The sequence below is a fragment of the Telmatherina bonti genome, assembly GCF_933228915.1.
Source record: "Telmatherina bonti genome assembly, chromosome: 1".
In the NCBI taxonomy this organism is placed as follows: domain Eukaryota; kingdom Metazoa; phylum Chordata; class Actinopteri; order Atheriniformes; family Telmatherinidae; genus Telmatherina; species Telmatherina bonti.
The window spans coordinates 14472844-14500033 of record NC_136619.1 but is presented as its reverse complement, the minus strand read 5'-3'; the positions used below and the strand labels follow the sequence as shown (position 1 = coordinate 14500033).

At 37.1% G+C, this 27190-nt stretch overlaps 1 protein-coding gene across 1 annotated transcript in view; it reads right to left on the bottom strand.

Moving 5' to 3' along the window:
- adcy7 (adenylate cyclase 7) overlaps window positions 1-26853 on the bottom strand; it is a gene marked incomplete at its 5' end in the record, with an annotated part of 32543 nt that extends 5690 nt beyond the window's left edge. The window contains 21 exons of the mRNA XM_079243571.1: window positions 395-553; window positions 697-814; window positions 2080-2276; window positions 2666-2719; window positions 2873-3010; window positions 4948-5032; window positions 5194-5291; window positions 5409-5478; window positions 8682-8759; window positions 9773-9832; window positions 13565-13608; window positions 14011-14202; window positions 14708-14840; window positions 15167-15325; window positions 15649-15776; window positions 16113-16224; window positions 18956-19116; window positions 22108-22257; window positions 22393-22557; window positions 22697-22894; window positions 26689-26853. Of these exons, the coding sequence (XP_079099697.1) occupies window positions 395-553; window positions 697-814; window positions 2080-2276; window positions 2666-2719; window positions 2873-3010; window positions 4948-5032; window positions 5194-5291; window positions 5409-5478; window positions 8682-8759; window positions 9773-9832; window positions 13565-13608; window positions 14011-14202; window positions 14708-14840; window positions 15167-15325; window positions 15649-15776; window positions 16113-16224; window positions 18956-19116; window positions 22108-22257; window positions 22393-22557; window positions 22697-22894; window positions 26689-26853 (2664 nt within the window). The remainder of the gene's footprint in view (window positions 1-394; window positions 554-696; window positions 815-2079; window positions 2277-2665; window positions 2720-2872; window positions 3011-4947; window positions 5033-5193; window positions 5292-5408; window positions 5479-8681; window positions 8760-9772; window positions 9833-13564; window positions 13609-14010; window positions 14203-14707; window positions 14841-15166; window positions 15326-15648; window positions 15777-16112; window positions 16225-18955; window positions 19117-22107; window positions 22258-22392; window positions 22558-22696; window positions 22895-26688) is intronic.
- Between the last annotated feature and the right edge of the window lie 337 nt (window positions 26854-27190).

Here is a 27190-nt window from a genome sequence, read left to right as displayed (position 1 = left end):
GCACTCCAAATGGATGCTGTATCATGTGTCTCTGAGCTTATTGGACCTGATGACATTAGAATGTCTTCAGCATATTTTAAATATGATCATAGATCTTAAAATTCACACGAACATACTGTGGGAAATAAATGATCAAAATCCTAAAACATAGCTTCCTTTTTTTCTTTTATCACAGAAATGTAAAACAACTGACTCTTTGTCAGCAATCACTCATATACAAGGCAGTGAACGCAGCATTTTGTTTGATGTGAAACTATTAAGTCTTGTAGTATGTGTTTGGTGATTTACTATTTTTACTTTATTTCAATCACTCCTCATCTATAATCAGTCAGTTCCTAGCAACCAGATGGCGTGTTAGCACGAGGGATTCAACCAAAACCTGTAGAAATCTCACCTCATTCTTCTTATTCTCTCCAACAAACAGAGCTGCCACGTGGGCTGGCAGCACGTTTTCCAACAGCAGGCGGTTCAGGTTCTCCCTCGTCTCAATCTCATCCTGCTCTGTGTGGTTCTTGTACTTCAGCAAAAAGTCCTGGCGGAAGCAGTACTCATTCTGTGGGACAGACAGGCAGTGAACTTACAGGCAACAAAATAAATTGGTATAATGGATGTTAATATATTCATTTTATCTGCTTGGAATGTGAGGCATAAAAACGAGAAAGACATTTAATGAGAAAAGTGGCAGAAACTCAATACCTGTTGTGAGATGATGAGCATGGTAACGAGGAACAGCGTGATGTATATGCAGCTCATAACCTGGGGGTGTTTTACCAGCCCTAAACAACTCAGGATTGTCATGAATTCATCTTCACCACTGCAGAACAAACAAAAAAATAGCTTGATTTTACACAAAATTACATATTCAATACATGAACATTCAACAAAAAGGCCAGAGAAAAATGTTTCCCTGTGTTTTTCTGGTTGTTTTGGACAAGAACAAACAGAAAATGGTCGAGATGTTAGAAAAAAGAAGTTCATTCATTTTCTGAACCGCTTATTCCATTCAGGGAAGCTGGAGCCTATCCCAGCTGGCTTTGGGTGACAGGCAGGGTACACCCTGGACAGCTTGCCAGTCCATCGCAGGGCCACACACAGAGAGATGAACAACCACACTCACGCTCACACTCACTCCTAGGGGCAATTTAGAGTGACCAATTAACCTATCATGCATGTCTTTGGATGGTGGGAGGAAGCCGGAGTACCTGGAGAGAACCCACGCATACACGGGGGGAGAACATGCAAACTCCACACAGAAAGGCCACTGACCAAACCAGCCAAGGATTGAACCAGCAACCTTCTTGCTGTGAGGCCATAGTGCTAACCACTGCGCCACCGTGCAGCCCGAAAAAAGAAGTGATTATTATTAATTGTAAAATTGTGAAATTTGAAACAGTAGTGTAACAAACACTTAGCTTGGGTTTTACATATCCACACCAATTGGTAGAGATGCTCAGGCAGGTTTATTTACACTTTTTTTTTAAAGAAATTCATCCAAGTCACTGCAAAATTTACCTCTACCAAATGGTAGAATAGGATCTTAAAGGGTTAAGTACTGCTGCATCGGCTGTTCCACTAAATACCACTTGTCATTCATACGATGGCATAAAAATAGTTAAACAGATGGGTACGGTGTGTTCCATCACCAGAACTTAACATTGCACATACTTAGCTGGACTGGTGCACTGCAGGAAAATCATTACATGAAATACACGGTATGTTATGAGCTGATAGTTGTTGCACTGTGATGGTAAGAATAAGCAATTCTTAAAACATGCAATAGAAAAAATGATTTGCTTAAGATTGCATATTAATATCAGAGTTAAATAATAGCCAGAGTAAACTTATGGGCTAAATATATAGTCATTAACATTTTGCAGCTATAAATGGAGGTTTGCTAATAATTCATTTTATAGTTTGTGTTTATAAGTTAAGTTTGATCATACTGCAACAACAAAAAAAAAAAATCTGTCCAAAGAAGGAAGCTTGTAAATGTGAAATGGATTTGAATGGTTGTAAAAAGAGATTTGTATTTGTATTTTTATTTAGCAGATAGGGAAGATGTCTGCATTCTGCTCCCACCTGCTGTAGTTGTAGCTGCCGTTGATCTGAGCACCAACAGAGTTTCCATAGACCACAAAGAGGTCCTTCTTGGTGCTGAGGATGATGACGTAGTATGCTGTGGAGGCCACGGTGAGGAAGAGCACTTTCAGCTCAAAACTCACCCTGAGAAAGACTCCGCATGCTATGAGCGACAGGATACAGCAGTATACAGAGTACTGTGGGACAGGGAGGGGATAGAAATGGATTCAGATCTGTGCACAAGTAACAGGTTAGCCAATGAACTCCTATATAGTGTGTAAATATTCTTAAGAATTACCAATAAAATTGAGTTATAGAACAATTTATATCATAAAATCCTCCAGCTGTAAGCACAAATAAGAACCATTTAAGTATTGTTTCCAGCTAAATCTACATTGCTGTAAGTTAGGTTGTTGTTATGATTAATAAATGTTTATTTTAAGCAATAAACCCTTTGAGTATGAGGAGTGGGTGGGTTGGATTTTAGAGTATACTATGCATGAAAATGTAAGACTACATTTATACACTGTAATTATACACTTCATCTATAATTATATTCTCATTTTTAGTTAAATCATTTACTCACAGGCAAATAGAAGAGGTCAGCCCCATCCTTATCGTCATCTGTCGGTACAAAGCACTGTGGGGTGTTGAAAAACAGTTTGACTGACAAGTGACCACTGTACAATGTCCTTTGAAGTCTGGCGTGGCATCTATGAAGCGTAGCCTGGCTAGAAATAGTAGCTGACATAAGGGCCTTCTCTTCACACTCAAATTGTGAGTTCAGTCTTACCAGGTTGAACAGTGCCAAGATAATGATGACCGTAGTAGTGATGGTTGCCAGAGGAAGGCGCACACATGGTCGTTTAACCACCGCCTCTGATACAGCTGGTAGCCACTGACACCTTGACAGCTTCTCTGGAAACAGGCGCTGCAGAGGATCAAGAGAGGTGAGGTTAGAAAAGGGAGAAAAGACAGATCTAAACATGTGCGAGGAGCATGTGACTTCTGTGTATCACTTCGAGGTGTGTGAATGACTCACAGTCGACTACTTCCAGAGTAAGATTGTGTCTGAATCTGGAAAGACTGAATCTTAGTTGTCATCTGCCATGCCAGTCAGGTACGGTAGCCTGAGAGGGTGTAAGCTTCTGGGACATGTGTCCATTTTCACACAGGCTAATTCTGGCAAAGTGAAACACTTAGACTATGTACACATCACTCAAATAAAGTTTACCCTTTACTTACCAGCCACTTGCCCATTGTAAAATGTTTGTCCTGCATGTTTAAGCTGTGGACATTTGAAGCCTCCTTCAGACATGCGCTGCTCTACATTAAGTTGGTGACAGCTGAAGATGTCAGTGTCTGAAGGAACATTGTGGTTTTTTCCATAATTTCCTGACAAGGTCAAACCCAGTAAAATATGTATCACCTTCAACATGGCACAAGCCTGACCAGAAAAAGTCCCATTAACAGACAGACAAGCACAGTAGTGGCGGGTGTTTATCTGTCTGTTTGTGAGCAACTTACACAAAAAGTACTGTTCAGATCTTTTTTTTTTTCTTTTCTGAGAATGGGTTTTGGTGGTTCCATTAAAGTTTAAGAATGATCAGGAGGGAATTGTGGACACAGGAATTTATAAAAGGATTCTTCACCATGTGGATGGAAATGAGCAGCTTGGCTGAGGTCTGCACTCACCGAGTGCTTCCAGTTTAACGTGTGATCAGCTGATTAGACAAACCTAACTCATCCATAACTTAAATAAATTAATAAAAGAACAATATTGTCTAAAATATTCTCATATAAGTTGTTTTTTTTATCTGTATAAGCCAAACGAAGGAACAAACGTCATTAAAAGCTTTGAGCTGCACTTCTGCTCTCTGACCATATGTCAGTATTTTCTGTTCCTTTAGATGGACATACAAAGTGATTGCATTTTAGCCTCACAGTAAGTAAAGCATCATGTTTTGCTGTAGCTGTACTCAGCTATAATGCTAATATAATGAACCCTCCAGCTGAACACACCAGTCCTTCTCTTTTTTTAACACCAACACTTTAACCTGCTCACCTCTGTTGTGTTCTGTACAACTACTATGCGCTCGACACTATAATATGAACTGATATGGCAACATCTTGTGTTTGTTAGAAAATGACTCTTTAAAGACTTTACTGATATATTTAACTTGATTGTCTGTCTATCCTCATTCATATAGCTACAAATTGTTGCTCTGGACAATAATTTCACAAACACGTCTGAATTAAGCTACAAGGGAAATTAACAGAAAAGTGACCAATCTCTGATTTTCTCAATACTGTTCCTTCAACAGATTGATCATTTTTACATTTAAACATGACAAATATAAATATATCAAGTACATCATGTTTTTTTCAAGAACTTCAGTGTTCCTTTTAGCATAAAACTTACTCCATAACACAGAAGTATGATTAAAGCGGCAGACTGCAAAACAGTGTTTTGAATTTATTATGGAATAATATAGACAGAAAGCTGAAATGAGGCTATTGCCATGTCACATGGCCAGTAAAATTCAATTTTCCATCAAGACCTGTGTTATCAGAGTTCTTTTGTGTGGCCTGCAGTGGAAGAACATAACATTTTATTTTCCCTTTAAGAAAAATGAAGTTTAGGAAATACAACTGAAGAGCAAAACACTTGAGCCATGTACTTGTCATGCAGGACAGGGCCAAGGTCTTAATTATAAAAGACTTTAAAATATTTTTTATAGAAAAATAAAACTCTTTTACACTAGTCCAACAGATGAGTTTTTACCTGTGAGGGTTCCTTGTTGTTGAAAAAAAAAGACACCTGAAAAAGAGGAGTGTTTGTGTGAAGTTGAGACTTAACACACTGACCTGTAAGTGACCTGCGTAGCAGATGGTCAGGGTCAGCAGCAACACACAAACCAACACTCCAAATGACGTCCCCAACATCTGTCGACTAACAAAGACAAAAGCAGAGAGTGTCAGAATCAGCCTCCTGTCTTCTTTCAGTACAAATATTCCCATCAGTGTGTATCTAAAGCAACACATCTCAGAACAGAAAGTAGACTCGGTGAGAAAAGACAGACTTAAATAACAGGAATTGTTGATTACACTCACTTGTTTGTGACTAGCATCTGAACCATGAAGATACAGAAGAAGATGAAGGCAGCACAACCCACGTAGTGTTTGAACATCGGCAAATCCAGGGCTCGATACTAAGAGCAGGAAAAACAGAACACACCTCACACTCATGCTCAGTATCATCGCAGGGGTGGAGACATGAAAATACAAAATTATAAATGATTTTAGTGAGCTCTCCAGGTGAAACCAACCTGTTTTTCCAGATCTTTCTTTGGAAACCACAGAGCTAAACTGCCACTTTCCTCAGACTTAGACCATTGCCTGTGGGAAAAGAAAAAAAAAAAAAGCAAAAGTCGGAGAAGGACATTATAAAGACAGAAAGAAGACATAGTCACTCTGACACTTGAGGTGTCTGGAACTTAATCTGCACCGTGCTTTATTTAAAGTGTAGATCAGCCCTGGATCACATCGGCCATCAACAACTACTCACTTGACACTTAATGTAATCATTGACATGATAAGAAAAGTGTTTTCAGAATATGCTGAACTGGAGTGTGTAGCATGATTACAAAGATCTCATCTTTTGGAGATTTAACTTGTTTGTATCAAAATACCTGAATGAGACCAGCTGAGTCATTTGTTCCTTGTCTGTGACAGACCTCTGACACAACTAATGACACAAGTTAAAGACGTGGATCAGTAGTTTTGGACTATTGATCCCTCGCCCTCATTCCTGACCCCTTGTCGCCTTCGTATCATAAATTGTGATACTTTGCATTTAAATTGATCTGACAGCCTTTACACATGCAAGTTTTCATCATACAGTGGCTAGTAAAAGTATTTATTTATTTATATTTTAAAAATGAATTATTCTAAAAATGACAAAAACAAAACTACCTCCAGAAGTTATAGAATTACGTTAAATGAGGTTCACCTGTGTACAATCTAAGTGTCATGTGTTTTTGTTATAAATACACCTGTTTTAAAAGATCCTCGGGGTCTGCAACAACACGACAACCGTGTCTCTTGCTAGGGAAAGGGAGTACTACAATAACACATTGAAAAGTTATGGCATCACAACAAACCTGCCTGGAGAGGGAGTCACAGACGGGACAAGGACGACGTCAACAAGCATCATTAAACAGAACAAAGGCTGCGCTGAAGGAGCTGGATAGCGCCACAGCAGAGGCTGCTGTATTTATTTAACCACTTTAAGCTGTGAAACTAGAGTTTTACAAAAGAGTGGTCAGAAAAAATCCATGGACGACAGAAATGTTCACCAGAAGACATGTGGGAGACTGCCTAGACATTCTTCAGGGATCCTTCGGTCAGATAAGAATAAAAGTAAACTTTTTAGCAACCAAGGACATCATAATACTACACTGACAATAGTATGCACTCATTTGCTTTTACATGTATGTGATCTTCAGTAACATCTCCTTCTTAATCCATGGGTCAATCCTGGTCCTCAAGGCCCGGAGTCCTGCAGGTTTTCCAAGTGTCTCTGCTGGAGGACCAGGAATGAGGATCCCTGGTTTAATACAACGTCAGCCTGCCCTTTCAAGTTTAGAACAGCTTCAGGTTTTCTGGGACAACTTTCCCCAAGGTTTAGGAGTGTGTTCATGGGAATTCCTGACCACTCTTCCAGAAGGACATTTGTGAGATCAGACAATGATGCTGAACAAGACCAGGCCGGCAGTCTCCCCTCCAATTCACCCCAAAGGTGTTCTGTCATGTCGAGGTCAGTAGGCAACGCAGACCAGTCAAGTTCTTGCCATACTTTCTGATCCACGTCTTTATAGGCTTTGCTTTATGTCCTGGTGCGCAGTCATGTTGGAACAGGAAGGAACCATCCCCAAACTGTTCCCATAAAGTTAGGAACATGGAAATATACCAAATCTCTTGGTGTACTGAAGCATTCAGAGTTCCTTTAACTGGAACGAAGGGGCCAAGCCCCACTCATCATTTACATCATTTAACAATTCTATTGTTTTGGAGGGAAACTCTTACAGTGTCACCTACAAATGTAGCATAGTGAACCAAATCAGAAAGAAAACGCCACAAGTGTAAGCCTCTTTTAGGCAGTTTCATTAAAAATATCTAGTCATAACAGCAGCTGGTATAACATGCATGTAATCTGCCGCCTCTAATTTAAAATGGGGGATGTGTAGTACACAAGTACTATCACAACAAGCTTTTTATTAGTATTATTAAGAATCGATGAAAACAATACGAGGGTCAGTTAGGATGGAAAAATTTGAGGTGATTTAAGGTTTTTAATCAACCAAATACTTGAATTGGTTTCAATTCAAGTATTTAACAGTGTTATCTATTTATATATATATATCTATATCTATATATATATATATATATATATATATACATATATATATATATATATATATATATACATATATATACATATATATATATATATATATATATATATATATATATATATATATATATATATATATATATATATATACATATATATATATATATATGTATGTATGTATGTATGTATTTTTTTGTCACATGATAAACTTCACATAATAGATTGTTTTCAAATTGTCATCCAGCAAAAATGTAACCACTTTGTGCGGGAAAACATCAATGCAAAGTAAATATTAGCCAATCTGTAATCAAAAATGATCTCTGAATGAACTCCAGAAGCAACACGGGACATTAATACAGGAGCTAAACTGACCCACAATCAAACACAGTCAGAGCTGCTGCAGGTTCATTGAAACAAAGAGCTTGTGGCATACGATGCTGTCGGGACACAGACTAAATAAATGGAGCAAAGGGTATTAATATTTGTGGGCCATGGATGGTTTATTTTTGTTATTTTATAGCTATCAGAGTTTTTAGCAGATTAACCTTTGTTTTTGGCTGCTGCATTACAATTCAGATATTTCAGTCCGGACCAAAAGGATGTACTGATCTACACAGAAAACTGCAAAACCTAAAACAACTGTAATAAAATCCTGCATGGTGGTTACTCTGTTTCCTATTTAATGATACAAATTAAGAAAGCTGTCTCAAAGATAAAAAATTTAACAATTCTGTAGAACTTTATATAAAAATCTTCTTTTGCAGTGATGAGTGTAAACTAAGAACATAATCAGAGGTTGTTCAAAGCAGGTTTAACTTATGTACATGCAAATTACCCCCACAGTGGAGTGCTTTAAGTCACGTCTAAAGGCCCCTCTTATTCTTTGGCTTTTAACACTGTGTGAGTTGTGTGGTCTTCCATGTCTTCTACTTGTTTTCTTGGTTCTTGTTAGTTATTTTATTGGGTATTTTATTTATATTACATTGTTTTACTTGTTCTTCTTATTTTAATAACATCATTACACTTTGAAGACATTCTGTTTTTAAGATGTGTTTTATTAATAAAGTGGACTGGATTGAGCTGAATATTTAAATCTAATTTTGGTGACATTATTCTAGTAAATATACTGGTAAATGATTAATAAATTAGGCCTAAATGAAACTTGACTTGGTTGGTAAAGCCTTACTTGCTGCTGAGCTCATCTATGGTCGTGGTCATCTCGTTGTGCAGCTCCTCATCAAACTTACTCTTCTGGGATTTGATCCTGTCGCAGAAAGCATGAAGACAATTAGGAAGAGGCAGCTGGAAAGACTTTGCAGCGCAGAACCTGACTGGAACAGATGTTGGAAAATTGGATGGGGCCATTTGGGTTACTCAGGCCCATTGTTGTTGTTCTTGAAGGCAACTTGGGTAATGCCAGTCAGAGCATTAGTAAGAAAAACAGAGATACAGCTTGTGCCTGAAAGAAAGTTATGTAAAGGGAAGGTGATGGACGTATAAAGCTGTGTGTTAGACATTCCTTGTGGGATTCGGTGGAGTGTTTCTGTCATGCCTTTGCTTAGAAAACCCCAGATCAATCAGCAAGGAATCACTCAGACAGATAGATGTGCAGACCCCCGCGATGCACAAGCCCCACTCAGTGATCAGGTTAATAGGAGCGCGTCAGTCCACCAAACAGAGGTTACAGCAATTTCATGATCACGTGCTGTGCTGTTACAGAGAGGTAAAGGTTAGACATATGACCACAGTTTAGGTTAGTGCTGAAACAACAAGGGTCTCCACTAAGACAGTAGTTCTCACCCTCAGGAACAAAACACTGCACAATTTTTGAGGGGATGTTGAGGAGTTGAAAAACACAGAACGATAAGATTTGTAGTAATTCTGCTGACTAATATTATTATAAGTTCTCTCATTTTTTAGTTTGCAAAGAAATGTAGGCTCCGTTTTAACGGCAAAACAAAATAATAGAATATCTTTTTCATTTCATTACATTGGGTTGCATTATGCAGGAAATGTGCCAAATAAATGTTCTTTGCTTTAATTTCTGTAAAACATAAAGAAGCAAAACAGTAAAAGAAACAATCTGCAATGAGAACTTCATATAAAAGAAAGTATGTACAAGAAAGCTCCTCATCCCTTTTCTTTAAAAGCAGCAGGGAGTTAAGCATCCATTCATTTTATTCTTTTTATTTCTTTTCCAAGATGAAAAACCAAAAGGTTGAGAACTACTGCACTGACAGGGACGAGGAACTGGTGGGCAACAAAAGCCCAACTCACTTATAGTTGCTGAACGGAGGGTTGGGCAAGGAGAATGGCTCTTCAAGAGACTCATCAAAGCTGTCAGGGTCCAATAGTAAGACACAAACATATCATAAGCTCTAAAGAAGATATAAGAAAACCGGTAAAAATCTAGACAGACATAAATGTTTCTGTGGGAGAGAATCACAACTGCAACATCTAGTCAAGAAATAAAACATTATGCTACGTAAAGCCATCAACACTGAGAGGCTCCATGTCAATTCAATGTCAGCTGAGTGTCAGATGTAACTTCCAGCTAATACCTCTGCTTTAGTATACCGTGAATACATTAATCAAAATTAACACATTCATCGATAAAACAAACGTACTTTACCTCAGGGTGGAAACCCTATGCTTTTAGGCACACACTACACAAGCTGACACTGCTTATGTTTGAGTCCTGCTCACCCGTCAGTCAACAGATTTCAAATATTTGTTAGTTTCTTTAAAGAATGCTGCAGAAACGCAAAGAACATTAAACAATGTCAAACATTTGCATTATTAAAGGCAGCACAGCTGTACTAAAGAAAATCCTGTTACCTGTTAGTTGAGACAAACCCCTTAAATAATTATTTTGAATTATTTAAAAAAATTATTCTTAAACAAATGATTGCTGGCGTAGGGTCCAGCTCCTGCCACCCTTAAATGGACTAAGATGTTATGCAAAGGAATTATTGAATTTTGATGAGAAAAGTTTTTGCATGATCATCAACCAGTTTGGGGATCTGTGATGACGACTTATAATGTAAAATTCAGGGATTAACAAAAGGATAAACAGGGTTAACCCACTGGTACCAGAAGTCCAGTGGGCAGGATGTCGCAAGAACCTACACCTGTACATGTATACACCGGTGTTATACGCTATGTTATTTGAGATTTTATTTTCCAGGCAACAATCATAACTTTAGATTCAGTAAACATGTGTTCCTGACTGGTTGTCATGGTAAATTATCTTTGAAGTCATACTGTTCTCTGCTAGCATATCGTACTGCAACAAAAACACTCCTTCTCCATCAGCAAGGGTTAACTAAAAGCAGTCCAATGAAATAGTTGCTCCACAGCAAGTCTAAGTATTTTAAAGGGTTAAACAGCCATTTTGAAATTCTATCCTCTGCCACTTTGCGTAATTCATGCACGGAATAAACAGCTTATTATTTACGCTTCTACTCAGATGAAGATACTAGACAAGCTACTGGTAATCTCTTTGTAAATCCATGTAGATAAACAGGACCAGATGTTATATGGGTCAACTGTGCAAACAATAAAGTGCAACGACAGCTGAGTTGAAAGGGAATTCTTGCGTGTCACAACCTGTCTAGTATGACTCCATGGCTACGTTCACATTGCAAGTGTTTTCTTGTCAGATTCCGTTTTTTCGTGTTGTTATTCATATGACCATTTTAAAAATACAGCCATGAAGTGACCCGGATGTGCAGCAGATATATAACAAGACCTGTTACACACCTTAAATGTGAGGGCCTTAAATTTAGTTGTCCCTCCACTGTACAACTCCATCGAGGCTTTCCTTCATAGTAACTTTCCCACCAATTTTACTATTTTAGCTGTTAGCTAAAATAGTTAATTTTAGCTGTCGCATGGATCCCGATATGGGCGACCTGCTGGTCAGACCCTGTATCGGATTTAAAGCAACATACAAAAGTGGCCCAGATTGGATTTTAAAATATCAGATTCCATTTGAGTTGACCTGCACATACTGTCATGAAAGAATCTCTCTTGAGTCACTTAAGGGCAAAAAAAAAAAAAAAAGAAAATCTGATTTGGGCCACTTGTTTCCAGGGTTTCCATTTTCAGTGTAGCCCATTGCAAGGGTTAATGTGGTTAAAGGCTCTCTCAAGCTCAGACTCTGCACAGTCATTTTTCAATACTATCAGAGGTCACTCATTCCCAATACATCTATATGCTGTGGCACGTAGTGTCACACTCTTTGTAGAAACTGCTATCAACAGACTCTCTGGTTATGCAACGATTATCTTAAACACACCTATGCAACGCTAGCAACCCACTAGACTGGGTCACTACTTCACAAATTCTAGTATGAAGGTAAGCAAAACAACACAAGCAACTAAACCGTAAACCTAATACAGGGTAGAAAAATATATTTACCAAAACATTTATATCATTTAGCTTATGAGGATGTTGTAAAGGAAGGAAAACTTTGTCGTGAAAACTTTTCTTTGGTTCCTAATAAAATTCAAATTGATCCATATCTTGCTTAAAAAAATATGCTTTTAATGGATTCAGTTTCACATGACCTACACTTACTAGAGAAAGTTACCGGTTACATTAAGCTACTTTGCAAGTTTAAGTTAAAGTTAAACTGCAGAACTGTAGCATTGTCTAAGACAAATATCCAAGAAACGCAACATTACATGTCTAGGAAATTGCTCTAGTTACAAGCAATAGCATGATTATAGTCTGTATATATTAATAAACTATAAAATTTAAACTAGAAAGAAAGTAGAAAGAAACTATAAAGAATTCCCAATTCCCGTAGTTACTTCATTTAAAATATATATTTAATAAAACCATGAGAATACTGTATATATTACACTCTTTAACCATTTCATGCATGAATTAATAAAAAACAATGCAACATTCTTTCATACAGTATTTTACCTCTGCAGACATGTGCAATGATACTTTTTTGTTTAGTAGTGATATTTAGAATTTTGTAATGATTTATGATTTATTTTAATGTATTCCATAAAATATCTATAAAATAATGTATAATCATAGTTACATTATGTAAGTTTTTTTTTAATAAAATATAGCTGTATCACTATATTTTTTCTATTTATCGCAAAGGCAAACTTGTGTAATTACATTATGTTCAATAATATCATAATTATTTATTCTCCAGTGAGTGGAAACATATTGGATGACTTACTGACATCCACAGAAGTGGTTTATTTACAAAAATACCATCCTCATTCATGAATATACAAGAAAAAAACTTGCCCACTATGCATAAAAGGTTAAAGGGTTTAGTACTTTACTATTTATTAAATCTGCCAATTCAATTCAATTCAATTCAACTTTATTTATATAGCGTCAAATCACAGCAATGCCATCTCAAGTCGCTTTACAGACAGGAAAAAAACACATAATGAAAGCAAATTCATAAAAGCCCATATAAGGAAACCAACAGATTGAGATAGAAGCTCCAACTCAATCTCCCATCCTGAACAAGCACACTGGCGACAGTGGGAAGGAAAAAACTCCTTTTTTCAAGGTCTTCACATATATTTTTAAATGCTGTAAAAAAAAAAATCTACTAATCATTTTCTTTACGTTATCATTTAGACATATTGTCTGTCACATATGTAAGCCCATAGCAAGAATGGAACTAAATGACAATGTCATTGCAGTCCCAGTGCATATTATCACGATAATCTCCACATCCAGCTGAACATCTGCAATAATGCAATGACCATGGGATAATCAGTCATTATACCATCCTTCTAAATGTCCAGATAAGCTAAATTGCATAATATAATTAATGGCATGTGATGGTTAGATGTTGAGTTTAGATTGTATGAACAGATGGGAAAGTCACAGCAGGAAATGTTGCTAGAAAATCCTCTACCCTTCTGAAGCGATGACCATCAAGATGTTACTGTGTAACTGGGTGTTTATTATGTCTGGGGTGAGTCTGTCAGGACATTTACATCCATGCAAGGTTTCAGCTAATGTTACAGTCGTAAACGAAGGTAGCTACTTACAGCTGAGAGTAACTCAGAAGGGTCTTACCTGTCAGTGATTTTGGAGCCTGGAGGCGATCGCAAAGGAATGTCCTGGAAATATTGGGGGCAAATTTCATTGATAAAAAGGTATAACTTTTTGGTTGGAGACTCAACAAAATCAAAAAAGTGTTATACTGTGAATTGGAAATACTTCAACATCTCACAAAAAAGGATAAAAACTGTGACCAGTCACCCTTTGTTGGATATCTTTAAAATGTCAATACTAAGCAGAGACAATACATTAGTTTTAAATGTCGGAGAACAGCCTTTAACTTTTCTACATAAAGGGTTTTAGTTTGGGAAAAAAAAAGAAATCTTTAATCATTAACACAGTTGCATTACTGCTGATTATCAAATTTGTCCTCAACAGCTGATATGAGGAAACAGTCTCTCAAAATGACAACTAATAAATAAACATCCAAATAAGGAATAACTACAGTCTAGTCAGTTTACCTTGAACCGTGCTTTGCCGTTATTGACAATGCTGTCTGGAGTGAAGCCCTCACGGTTCTGGAGATGAGCAAAAGGTTTGACAGCCCCCCAGGATTCAAGGTAACGAGTCATGCGCACAGATGCCCTCATCTTCAGACCATCGTTCACTCGAGGTTTAGGTGCATTTCGGGTGTTTAGTGATGGGTCCTTGGACTAAACATGAATAAAAACAAACACAAAAAGCTTTCAAATGTTACTTAAATTAAAAATGTTCTTAATTATAAAGGTCTTTGGCAAAGAAACAGTTGTTAGGCTGCTGTAAAAGATATGGTGATGCCTAAGAGTCTTACAAATTTGATTATAGCTGCATATCTCCTTAAATACATGGCTTATTGCTGCAGAGCTTTCTAAATTATAAAGAATAAAATAGTATGGTATTGGTGGTGGTCGTGGTGGGGGGGTACTGTTTTAGTGGCATATGAGAGATTTGTAGTAAAACAAGATTTTTTGGAACACTCGTAAGATCTTGTATGATATTTTTAATCTATGGGAAAAAACAATTCCTCAGAAACACACACCCACACACACAAACACACACAGAGAATGATTTACAAAATATTAAGTTAAAGGTTTTCAAATGATTTATAATGATTTAGCTGTTTGTAATTTGTGTTTTTCATTATTTTTCAGCATTTTTACAAGGCAGACAAGAACTTACCCGCGGATCAATGACTAGGTATGTCTGGACATTGAGCTCTCTAAGGTAGGGGTCCCTGAGGTGACCATTGCCCTCTTCCACTTCATATGCTCTGTTCAGGTGCTTCAGAGTTGCTTCTGTGATATGGACACGGCTGGACAAATAATAAAATTATTGACATCGTATGTTTAAGCTTCTTATCAATCAGTGGCACAACTCAGTTTATAGCCCAGTAAAGTCTTGAAATAAAACCTTTAGTTTGTGAAAATTTCTATTAAAAAAACGACTGGACAAAACACAAATGGGTTTGTGGTGCTGAACAGCATCGAGTGATCGGTACAAGCAAGACAAGTAGGCATCATGAGGAAGAGTTCAAAAGAAAGCATCAACTCAGCTTGATTTTAGGAGCATAACAGAATGAAACCAAAATATTCATGAGAGTTACACAACAAAAACAGATACAGCAGTCGAGATGCTTACCCGGGGAGGCCTCCTGACTCCATATGATTGGCCAATGTCACATCATGTGACCATACATCAAACTGCCACTTTCGAAGGCCAATCACACCGCAGAGCACATTGCCCGAGTGAACGCCCACTCTCATGTTGATATCGACCCCTGTGGCCTCCCGTACCTGCCTAAAGGAGTTTTCCAGTAACAGGAAAGCATGTTTTATGATAGATTATGTATCTTTGTAAAACACTCCTGCAAGGCACCTCAACAATACAAAAGGAAAATGTTTGTGTGGGGCTTTCTTGACTGTCTATTTCAATATAGACAATAAAATTGTGCACTAATCGTATGGTATATCAAAATAGCTCAGTGATTATTCATCCTTCTATTCTAGCAGCAAATACCAGTATGTACCAGCATATAGCTATACCCTGCTGTTTGTTTGGTCACAAGAAATTAAATACTTTATATTTGACAGAAACTAAAGGTTGTGGTATTTATTACTCACTTGATGGCTTCACACATGTCCAGTCCCATTTTGACGCAATTTTTGGCGTGCTTAGGCAGCGACACTGGCAGCCCAGAAACACAGTAGTAGCAGTCGCCAAGGATCTTGATTCTCATGCATTCGTTTTCCTGTAAAAGAAAGAAAGAACAACAAAAACAAACAAAAGGATTAGATTATGTACTACCCAAGAAAACACCACTTTTCTGGGTTAAAAAATTCCTTTGTTAGGTGTGATGTCACACTTAAGTGCCGAGCTCATATTTACACTAAAAATGGCAATCTCCCTATCATGAACTTCATTACTCTGGTAAATAGATTATAGCAGTTACAGCGCTCGAAGACTTAAACCAACTCTTGTTTTAGATAAAACACTAACACAAAAGCTCACTTCAACAGTTAAATGCCGATTAGCTGTTTAATGATTAGCTGTCAGGAAAACAGAGAAATTCCAGGTATTTTCTCACCTTGGCAATTTGGTCGAACTTGCCAAACAGTTCATTGAGCATAATTACAAGCTCCTTGGGAGAACAGTCACTGGCCAAACGGGTGAAGCCAACAATGTCAGCATACAGAATACTGAAAGAAACAATTGACAAATAAATTCAACAAACAGTGAGACACAAACATGTCAAGATGTCATGGCCTATAAAAGGTCAAGCATCCATCAAAATAAGCTGCTCACAGCATTGCTGCGTAAGCAAATATTTCTGCACGTTCTCATAAAAAAATGCCGCTTTTAATAGGCTTAAATTAAAGTATTGTCTTTAATTTAACATGCAGATAATTTGAGCAGAGATTGACAAATGAGTTACAGAGAACAGCAGCAGGTTTAGTTGACTGCACTGAGCCTTTCAGATTTAAACATTAAAATGAATATAATCAATGAAATATATTCATGTGACTTTTACATCACGTGTGACTCTACGAGCAGTCAACATAAAGGAAACAAACGCTGGCAGAACAACTGTTTTTCTCTTTTACATGCTTTAGTTTTTTTTTTTCAAATAGTCAATCAACTATAGAAAGTTACAAGGATGTCTTGAAGGCGATGTTAACAATCAACCAATGTGCAGTGAACTAGAGGATATAAAGCGTCATAAGGCACACACTGTTTGTTTTCCTCACACTGTGAGCAAAAAGGCTTTTTTAAGCAGCTCCAGAAACACCGCTGTAACTATTGTTAGCAAAATACTGGGATGAAGCATCCGAGGCAGAAGTACCTGACCCATCTCTCATTAACCTCCAGTAAACCTGATCAGTGACTGATTACAAGCTTTCCTGGTTCAATGCTGAACCACAGCCAATGCTTCATTAAAGTTGCCCTTCAGAAAAGTAGATAGAAAGACTGATATCTTATTTGATCTTCCTCACAATGAAAAGCAGAAGAAAGTTTGGCAACAGTGCATCACAAATACAGCACCTGACTTCCTGCCTTAAAATGCCAAGTTTCACTGGGAAGTAAAACTAAGTCAAGAAACTTGAGTCCCAGCGAACATCATCCTCATCTTACTGAATCAGCTGATCTGTCAGCAGCTGTTTAATAAGTGCAAAAGCATCAATTACAGCATGATAGGACACATATCATTTGGTTTTGTGAACCACAATTGACAGAAAATCATTAGTGTATGATGAAGGAGCCATCAGTCTACTCAAGCTTAAATGGAATTAAAAATAATAACATCAGCATCCATAGTGCGGCATTTAGGTTTAGTGTGCGACATGTAATAAAGCATTCCACATCAAGTGTAGCTGATTACTGGCACTGCTGACGTCTGGCCTGAGTACATCTGTCTGTACACTGACCAACAGAGGAACACAGATACTGCACTATACTGAACTGTTCCACAGCCTGACTGAAAGAGACCAGGTGCTCCATGAGACTACCAGTACAGCTAATCACCAGTCTGACATGAGTAATTATAGGCAAAGAGTCATCAGTCAACACCTCTTTACTGTGGCTTTAAATGAACACAGCAAACATGACTGATACAGTCACAATGGCTCTTGGTTAAGAAAGGCCTGAAGTCTAGTCTTTACATTCTTGTAGATAAAAGTACTTCAATACACACCAGGCGGGATATTAAAGTGCGTACAGTAAATGTTTTGTCTTCTAGGTTAATGTATGTAATAAATAAAATTCTATTTAAAAATAAAATGCTCATTAAGATAAATTTTAAGGCGGGTTAAAATAAAAGAGAAGTAATCCAAGAGGAAGAGTCCCTTTGATTTCAATATTTAAACTGCTCTACAAAAGTACTAGGCAGGGTACTTTAGGCAGGGTGAGCACTGTATCTAGTCGACTTTTATCAGACATTCAGCTGGCAAGCCATCTGCCCAAACTCAGTTTAAGCTGCCCCAATATCTGTCAGCACTTGGTAAATTAATGAAACCCCCATACCACATCAGTGTATGTAGGTCATTGCTTTGAAAACAAACAGACACACTAATCTCCAGCATTACGAGAACTGGTCAGAGAAATCAGCTTTTTCTGTTCAACGTCTTTATTCTTATTCATTTATTTTTTTTCTGTGCCTTTTCTATTTGGTGAAGGAAGATCCAGATCTCCTAAATTACAAAAAAAAAAAAAGAAAAGAAGACTTATGAAACATTTTAAAATGATTTGAGACAAAGCACAACGCTGCGTGAGGGTCTTTATCATTTTCTGGCAATGTTTAAACAGATTTTCACACAAATCCTCCACAAGATAAAGACAGCCCAGCAGGTCACGGGGACAGATGTTCATCTTTTATTAAATGGTAAAAATGATCCAATATGACAGATTTATGAGTGGCAAATGCTCTTGGATCTGTTCTGCGTCAATGCTGTGATGTTGGTATGTTAGCTAACATTACTAAGTTCAGGTTTATTCACGACAATATTGGGAAAAATGTTCAGACTTTCACGTAGCCTTTAGAATAAAATGCTCAAGGTCCTTGTTGATGATTGCCCGATTGCAGTGAATTTCCTCTTACAGTCCTGACATAAAAATTTGGTGTTATAGTCCAGATTTCATTATTCAATCAATAACTGTACGCAGTCCTGGTCAAGATGTGACAAAGTAGTACCAAAAACCATTAAAGTACCATGGTTGTACATGAATAATGCTAGAATAAGGTCTGCATGCAGTGTTGTCCTTTCACAAAAAGAAAATGCTTCTTAATTGAAACTAAAAATGTTAGTTTTATCTCACAGATAATACACATCTATGAGATGTCGCTTCTATAAGACTACAACACATAATCTAACAATAAAAAGCAGAAATGAACAATAAATAGCAGAAAATATTTTAAGGCAATCGTGGTTGTACCTGACATTCTCATGTCTCTTGACATAAAGACTGTGAAAGTTGTTATCTTTGACAAGTCGCTGTTGTTCTTCTTTATCTTTACAGTCTTGCAAGCGCTCCATTATTGCCAGTTTCATTTTCATGGAAATATAGACTGGCAGCACAGACTGCAGAAGGTTCTCCTGCAAACACACATACACATAGAGTATTAGTTATATAACTGCAATCAAGGTGAACCAGGATATTAAGCTTATATAAGTCGCACTCAATGTCTATCGACGAGTGGTCAAGCCTTGAAAAGGAAAATGGAGCTGCCTGAGAACAATCCACACGAATACGCACAACAAGTACACAGGCTTAGAGTCTCAGAGCCACCGTGTATTCAACTTTGTCCTCAAGTACCAGAAAGAGTATCTATTTTTTTATGGAACATGTGTTGATTAATTTTACATCATTACTGGCTGAAACAGGCACCAGTGTATACCTAGCAGTTATATTACAGTCTCTATACAGGTCGCCACATCATCAAGCTTTACGAAGAATCAGCAGTAGGAAATGTTTATCGATGGACCAAAATAGTCATATAGCTTTTTAAGCAAAGCAGTACCAAATACATCCAAACATTGGCATCATACATCAAATACTGATAAAGATAAAGCTTAAAAATTTCCAGACTGTCACATGGGCTATGCAAAAACAACAGAGCATGTACTTCACTATAATATCATAAAAAGCATTAGAGCCAGTCTGCTACAACAGCCAGAGGCCCAAGCAGTGTTTAAAGCTCATTGTCTTAATTGAAGAAGGGATTTGAAGAGGAAACTTCTGATGAAATGATTAATCCCTCTTTATATCACCAGGAGGGTACCAGGTTCCATCGTCTGACTACACTGGATGAACCCTGGTCTCTTCAATTTATCTACAAAATGTTTTCACTTGTAGGGTCATTGTAAAAAGATGCAGAATGCAAAATGCAGATAAATGTAATGAGACATAATACAGAGCCGGAGTTTAAAGTTTAAAGAAGAATATTGAACGTTTGTTTTTGTGTTTCTCATAATTGCCTTCATTAATTATTCACCCATGTTGCGCTGTTACAAATTAAACAATTTACATTACATAATAAGTGTTTTTTTTATAACTATCCTTGACAAAAATTAATAAATATTCAATTTCTAAAACAGTTTTGTTTATGCAAAAAGTTTTAAATTTGTCTGCATGTGAACAGAAAGCACCCTTTATTTCCAAGTTTTACATTATTTTGTGCCCAAGGTAGATGAAGGATGATGGTTGTGTGAGAACAGATGTTTCATTTCATACAAATTTTAAAAGGATTTAAACCGGGGCTTTGAATGAGTCACCACTCACATTCAAGAACACATTGTTTTTGTTATTAGCTTATAGTTCAGGCTACTGTCTGGAGCAGAACATTTATTTACAATCTAATTAATTACAAATCGATCCAACTTTACTTTGCAGTGATGGTGAATACTTCTACTGACTTCTGCAAAGTAGTGGAACTGCAACTATATATACAGTACTAGTCAAAAGTTTAGAGATACTTTCCCATTGGATTAAATGGGAAAGTATGTCAAGACCTTTGTACACATACATACATACTAGGGGTGGGAAATCGTAAATTAAAAATTGAGTACCGGGATTTTTGCTTCATGATTTCTTTGTTAAAAGATTTTTTTTTTTTTCAAATAAATACAAATAAGCCAATATAAAATTTTTGTCTTTTTTTTTTTGTTTTGTTTTGTTTTTATTGATCTTTTTACTTCTCTTCTTGGGCATTATAGCAGCAGAATGATGGTCCGGCAGATGGCTGCACTCCCTGAGCTGGGTTCTGCCGGAGGTTTTCTTCCTGTTAAAAGAGAGTTTTTTCCTTCCCACTGTCGCCTCGTGCATGTTCAGGTTGGGGGATTGGATCGAAGTCATGATTGAATGCAATCAGTGGGTTTCTATTATAGGTTATGTATGAATTGGCTTGAAATGATGTGTATGTATGCTGAATTCAATTTAATATATATATATATATATATATATATATATATATATATATATATATGCATTTATAGATAGATAGATAGATAGATAGATAGATAGATAGATAGATAGATAGATATGTGTATTGTGTTGTATTCACTACAATTCTGCATATTTATGACAATGTGTTAAGTGTCTGTGTAAATCTGTTTTTATTTGACCAATACTTTTTTATTATGTGCCATCTTGCCTGTTTCCATTTAATTTGGGAGCTATTCATGACAGAAAAAAACATGCTATTAAAGAGAAATATCCATTTAATTCAAAGATTTTAATTTAAATTTGTTTTTAAAAGGCAACACAGTTTGAATGGCCCTGTGTCCTTCACATCCTGCCAAGTAACATTTTAGAGGAGCACACTGGGCTCTTCCAGCTGAAATTTATGTGGGAACACAATGTGAGTTTGTCATTGCCTTTTCGATTTTTTGCTCTCTTTGGCTAGCTTTGTGGACCATACTGCTTTTTTTTCCCAGCTCCAGTTCAAATACACCAAAAGGTTGAAATGCTAACGTTTTATCATTCCTTTCTGTCCTGCTAGGCAACATTGCAGCCTCCCTTTCAGCCTCTTTTATGACCTGCACGAAGCAAAGTCACAACAAATGACAAAATGGGAAAATTGTTTTTAAATGGCTTCTGAAGTCAATGCAGGACTACACAGATGCATTTAATAAAAGGCATCACTGGAAAATCTAATTTGCGAAGGATTCGTTAGTTCCAATGAAAACATCCAACGGAGAGTCAACATGAGAGCAGCCAAGGCTGAGTTGGAAATGAAAGAAAGGCATGGTGATACAATTACTGATGGGCTATTTTCATAATTTGCCTGTAATGCCTCTTTTTATTTAGCTCTGCATAATATGTAAAATGCTGTGAAAATGGTGGCAGTAAAATACTCTTTACAATATTCTAAAAGTACCTTGGCAATGTCACACAGAACAACTCTTAAAAAAATTACAGGCTCAGATTTGGGTGTTGAACAGCTGCAGCTTGCATAACACAAAACTTAAAAGCCTGCAGAAACATCACACACTTTCGGAAATGGTACTGTCATCATTTCAGAAAAAGAAATCTAGTTTGTAAAGTTAGAGGTAACTACTCTTTGAAGGCTACTGTAGTATACAAACCTGTTGTCTTTTTTCTATCTCAAGCTTCATCCGCATGCTCAGGCACCGCAGAGTATCTTGGAAGGTCTGTCTCAGTGTTCTCTCCATGAGGACATTATGAATGGCCCCCACTGCACTTCCACAAAGAAACACCACTGCATTCGACAGCAGCTAAAGTAGAAGACACAAAACAACGCAACAAGCTACTTTTTTTTGTTGCAAATTCGGAACAGGCAAAAACCATAGACTCACACGTTTCATACATCTTACAACTTATGGGAAATATCTTCCACAAATACTTTTTACCTGATTAAAAAGGACAGGAGTTGCTTTATTATTGTATACTGTGAGGCGCAATGTGAGGACTATGATGTGGGACAGGGAGGAGATGACGCTTAACCCCACAGCATACCACAGCTGGAATGGCAGCATGGTGTAAACTGTGAAAATGATGAAAAGGAAGAAAGGCACCTGAAAACATAAAGGAAAAGTCGTTATGTGAATTTTCCGTCACTAAGCGTACAGGTTTATGTGGCCCAAGAGTCACTTCTGAAATGCATTTGCAAGACAAACATTAACTTAATTTGAACCCTGCTGAAAGGTGAAGTACCTGGTCCCAAGGCAAGACGATCGGGCTGCTGAAGATGAAGGTGTATCCCAAGGTGAGATGTGTGGCCCAGATAATAAGGCCTACCAAACGCCTCCATCGTTGTGGAAGCAATTCTGTACACACCAGTAAAAACACAACTAGGAACACACACAGGCTGCAGCTCACCACGCCCACAAAGGCACAATGTTCCTTTGCACTCTACAAAAACAACCAGACAGAGAGAAATAAACACACATGTCATTATAAAGTCACGATCAGTTTCTCTTGTACATTTTAATTATTTCAGGTCAACATCCTCAGGCAGATTTGTTACGTTTGATATATGCAATATATGTTTTATATTTACTGCATGAAGAACCCATGCTTCTGGGTTTTCATATAATACCAGTAATATTGATTGTTTCAACTTTAATAAATTACATTTGAAACTAGTTAAAAACAATGTCAGCAACATACACATTTACTGTCAAATAAAGAAAATTAACTGGTAAAAGTCTCCTAGCATGACATTCTTTTTAACCTATTATTATTACATCCACCTGTTTAGGAAGCTATACTCAACAATGTTTACCCAAACATCCTGATTTCTTTAATTATTTATTCATTTCAAACACATTTTACATTAATTTACTATACTGTTCAACCTTATGGTGTAATTAGTGCTGAGAGGTGAACCCTGTGTCAGATTACTAAGCTTTGTTAGTTACATCCATCTCTTCATTACGTTTCACATATTCCAGGTTACAATCTTCCTTAACAAGCTTGTGAAGAAAGCACAAAGGAAAAAAGAGGCATTTTGAAAATAGTTATTTTTTTAAATAGGCCATTTAAAATCACATGACTATTTTTGAGTGTAATATCAGTGTGTGCATTTTGCATGCAAATGAACTCTTGGAAGCAACAAGTGTTTAATCAAAGTGTTCACATGATGTGCAATTGTCTTGGCTGTGGAAGCAAGAGTGGGAGTCGGAGGGAGGACATGAGAGAAAACAAAGGGTTAAAAGAGCACGCAAGAATGAGACAGATGCACAAAGTCAATGTTAATAGATCTCTATGAGAGGAAGGCCACCGCTGCATTGCATGTTGAGCTTTGTGGTTGCCATGGCAGCACTAGAAAAGGCCAGATCTCAACTAAACCACTTTCCGCTCCCTGTGTACAGCTTTACATCTTGATGAAACCTTTTTGGCAGAGAAAGAACAATTATGCTATCTTACCAGGAAATAAAAATCACATGAGGAGTTACCACTATGGTGTTCAACACATGACACCAGGGAATAAAAAACTTGAGCAGAAGGAAAGACATTACACTGTACTGTTGAGCACTGAGGTGTTTGTCTTTTACCTTCCTTTTCATTATGCCATTCCTATTTTATTATTTAATTTCTTTCCTTTAGATGATCTATGTCAATTGCATATGAAAGCACAGTGTCTTACTAAGTGTAACAATAAGAATACCACAAATCATTCGCCAACACAAATAAAGCAAAAGCCACAGTAGCAGAGGCTCAAACATGAAAATCTAGATAGTAAAAATGGTGCACGGACTGATAGAAAGATACTCCACTTATGTGTCCTTATAAACTCTATTCGAAAGGACTGTTAGAAGCTGCAGCCGTGTTTTTAAGATAACATGTAAAAACCAAACAACAGATTGTCTAAGGCGCATGCTTATAATCACATCTCCATTTATTCATGATCTAAGAGAGTTAGAGGATGAACTTTGAACATTAGTCAGTCAAGTTTTACTCTCAACAATGCTCTTCAGCGTATGTCCATGACTGAAGAAGGGTTATATAAGGGAACATTCTGACACAGGCAACCACCCCTCGAACAACACTGTGTCTCTTCTTTAAATTTAACAACAGTGTTATACAAGCTCTGTTCCAACATTTTCTTCCATCTCTTCTGTACCCCTGGCAACTCATTCGCTGGACCGACTATCTGTATGCAAGAGAGACATCTAAAGGAAGAGAAAAAAAATGTAAAAAAAAAAAAAAAAAAAAAAAAAAAAGATTTTCAGTGGACAAGGCAGGGAGTAATTAAGTAGAGCATTTAATGTCATGTACCTCGATCTGTTTATATGTGCGGTCAGGTCTTTGTGGGTTAAATAGGAACCAAAAATAGAACAACTGAAAACTATGTATGTAAGCATGGACAGAAAATCACTGAGTCTGTATATACATTTGAAGTGTAAGCATGAGGAATGGAGCCATTGTCTAGAAGTGAAACAAGAGGTAAAGGGAGTGTGCCACCGAGTCTGCAGAAACACAATAGAAGGAAGGTTAAGTTGGTTTTTCCAAAAAGGGAAAGTAATATAATCTATGCTGACAGAAGCTGTCAGTTCGGTATATGACCAGCTGTACTCACTGAACTGCTGCTTGCCTTCGCGCTAAAATCAACAGAGTGCCACCAATCAGCAGAAGTCAGAGCTATAATAACAACCTCTATAAGTCTGACAGCCTCATTGTTTTTGGTTATTTTGATCATTCTAGTTTTAACTTTTTGATCCACTGTATCTTATAAAGATAATGTGCTTCTTGTGCATGCTTTGAACACACTAATGCAGTCCTCCAAATTCCCTTTGGGCTAAGGCGAGGAAAATCCTTGACAGACAAGTTGATTCTGAAATTCTATTATCACAAACACTTCATCTTGTTTTCTATTTTGGAGTTTTTCCCCTTTGTGTATAATCTATAAAAGGCCTCACCTTCGTACAGTTACGCAAAAACTCACTTTTTCACACTGCTCTGCAGCTGCAGTAGTAGTGAAGGGGAGTTGAGAGCTGTATTTAAGTAGAGGTTGAGGTAAAACAGAGTTTGTCTTTTTTCATGTTTTTACAATGAACCAAAGAATTCGAACTAAACATTCAGCCACATCCTGTTTGGAAACACATGATGTTACTGCTGCTGTCCTAAAGTGCAACAGTAGCCTCCTAACACCAATCAGTGAATCATGACAGGAAAGCTACAGAAAATCCTTCAGGGCTGGTAAACTTTTAAAGAGTCTTGAAAAGATGCAGTAAGGATGCATCCTAATTCTTTATTTCTATCCTTTGATTTGCTCAAAAACAGAGATAAAAATGTGATTGGAAGTTTCACAGAAAGAAATCACAGAAGTATCAAATAAACCACAGCCTGGTTTTATGCACATTATACAAGCAGAACCTCTAACCGAAGACAGCAATTGTTATGCTGATGTTACGACTGCCATTATGTGTAACTCCTATAAAATCCTCCAATGAGTGAACATGTCTGTAGTTTGAAAGTTTAGGGAGATTTATATTTAAAAAAAAAAAAAAAAAAAAAAAAAAAAAAAAGCCAACCTTCCCATTTAATCTAACTGTGGCTAAAATAATACTTTAACAGCTAAAATTATGTTTTCTTATCTTTAGCATCTTGGTTGGTAATTAAACAAACTCAAAGATCATAACTGTATCTTAATTTGCTTTTCAAATATAATTACATCAATTAGAGAAAAAAACACTCACACTCACACACCTGCTTCTGTTTACAAGTCTAGATGGTCTACATGTAGCACATTATTATAAGATATTCTACTAGTGTCTATTACTCTCTTGGTGCAGTGCTCAAGGCATACACATGCATAATTAACAGTCACATTTATCAGCAACAATTTATCACTTGTTTTCTATAAAGTTCATGAAAAAATGGTTACTAGATGGAGACATATATTTTTAATTAGTGGTGTGTTCTTTGTGTGTTTAAGATTATCTGCTTTTCTTTCAAATGGTTACTTCACAGTTGCAGTAGGTGCTCCTGTGCTTCTGCAGTTTTTCTATTCATGCTTCTTTTTTTTTATTTTAATCTGATAAAACTAAGACTATATAGCTTAATCTTGCACATTGACATTATAGTTGTAAAATCTTATATTACCTGATATTCTTAAATGGAAATACTGACATGGTTAACTTATCTGCTGTGCTGTGGAGGCAAAGTGTGTCACAATGTGTATTCTGGATGCAAAAACTCACCAGTTTAAGGGCAAAGAAGAGGATGAGGAGAATTCCACAGTAGAGCATGGAGAGGCCCAGCAGGAGTACCAGCGGCTGATACTGACTGATGCAGGAGAATTTGCGGTACAGTGCCTCATTTTTCAGCTCTTGATCGTTCAACAGGTATTTTCCCTTAGCTGGCATGGCTGACACTTCTTACAAAAGCATAGCAGGTGTTGACAAAGAGCCTTTGCAAGCAGAAGTGTGTCTCCACAACTTAATTTGTGTCAATAGGCCAGTAAAGTCTTTCAGAAAAAAAATTGAAAACATAAAAAGTCCACAGTTCTGGATTTGTGAGGAGCCTGCTGTTAGCTCATGACACATAAGTAAAACTTATGTCTATTCCTTGTGGCATCTCCTTGATTGTAGTTGCTTTTCGCAGCTTTGAGGTAGCCGTCTTCACTATTTGTCCTTTCAGTATCTCTTTTTCAACGTCTCTCCCCTCTTCACCAGTCCTTTTGTGTCTTCTATCCTCTGTCTG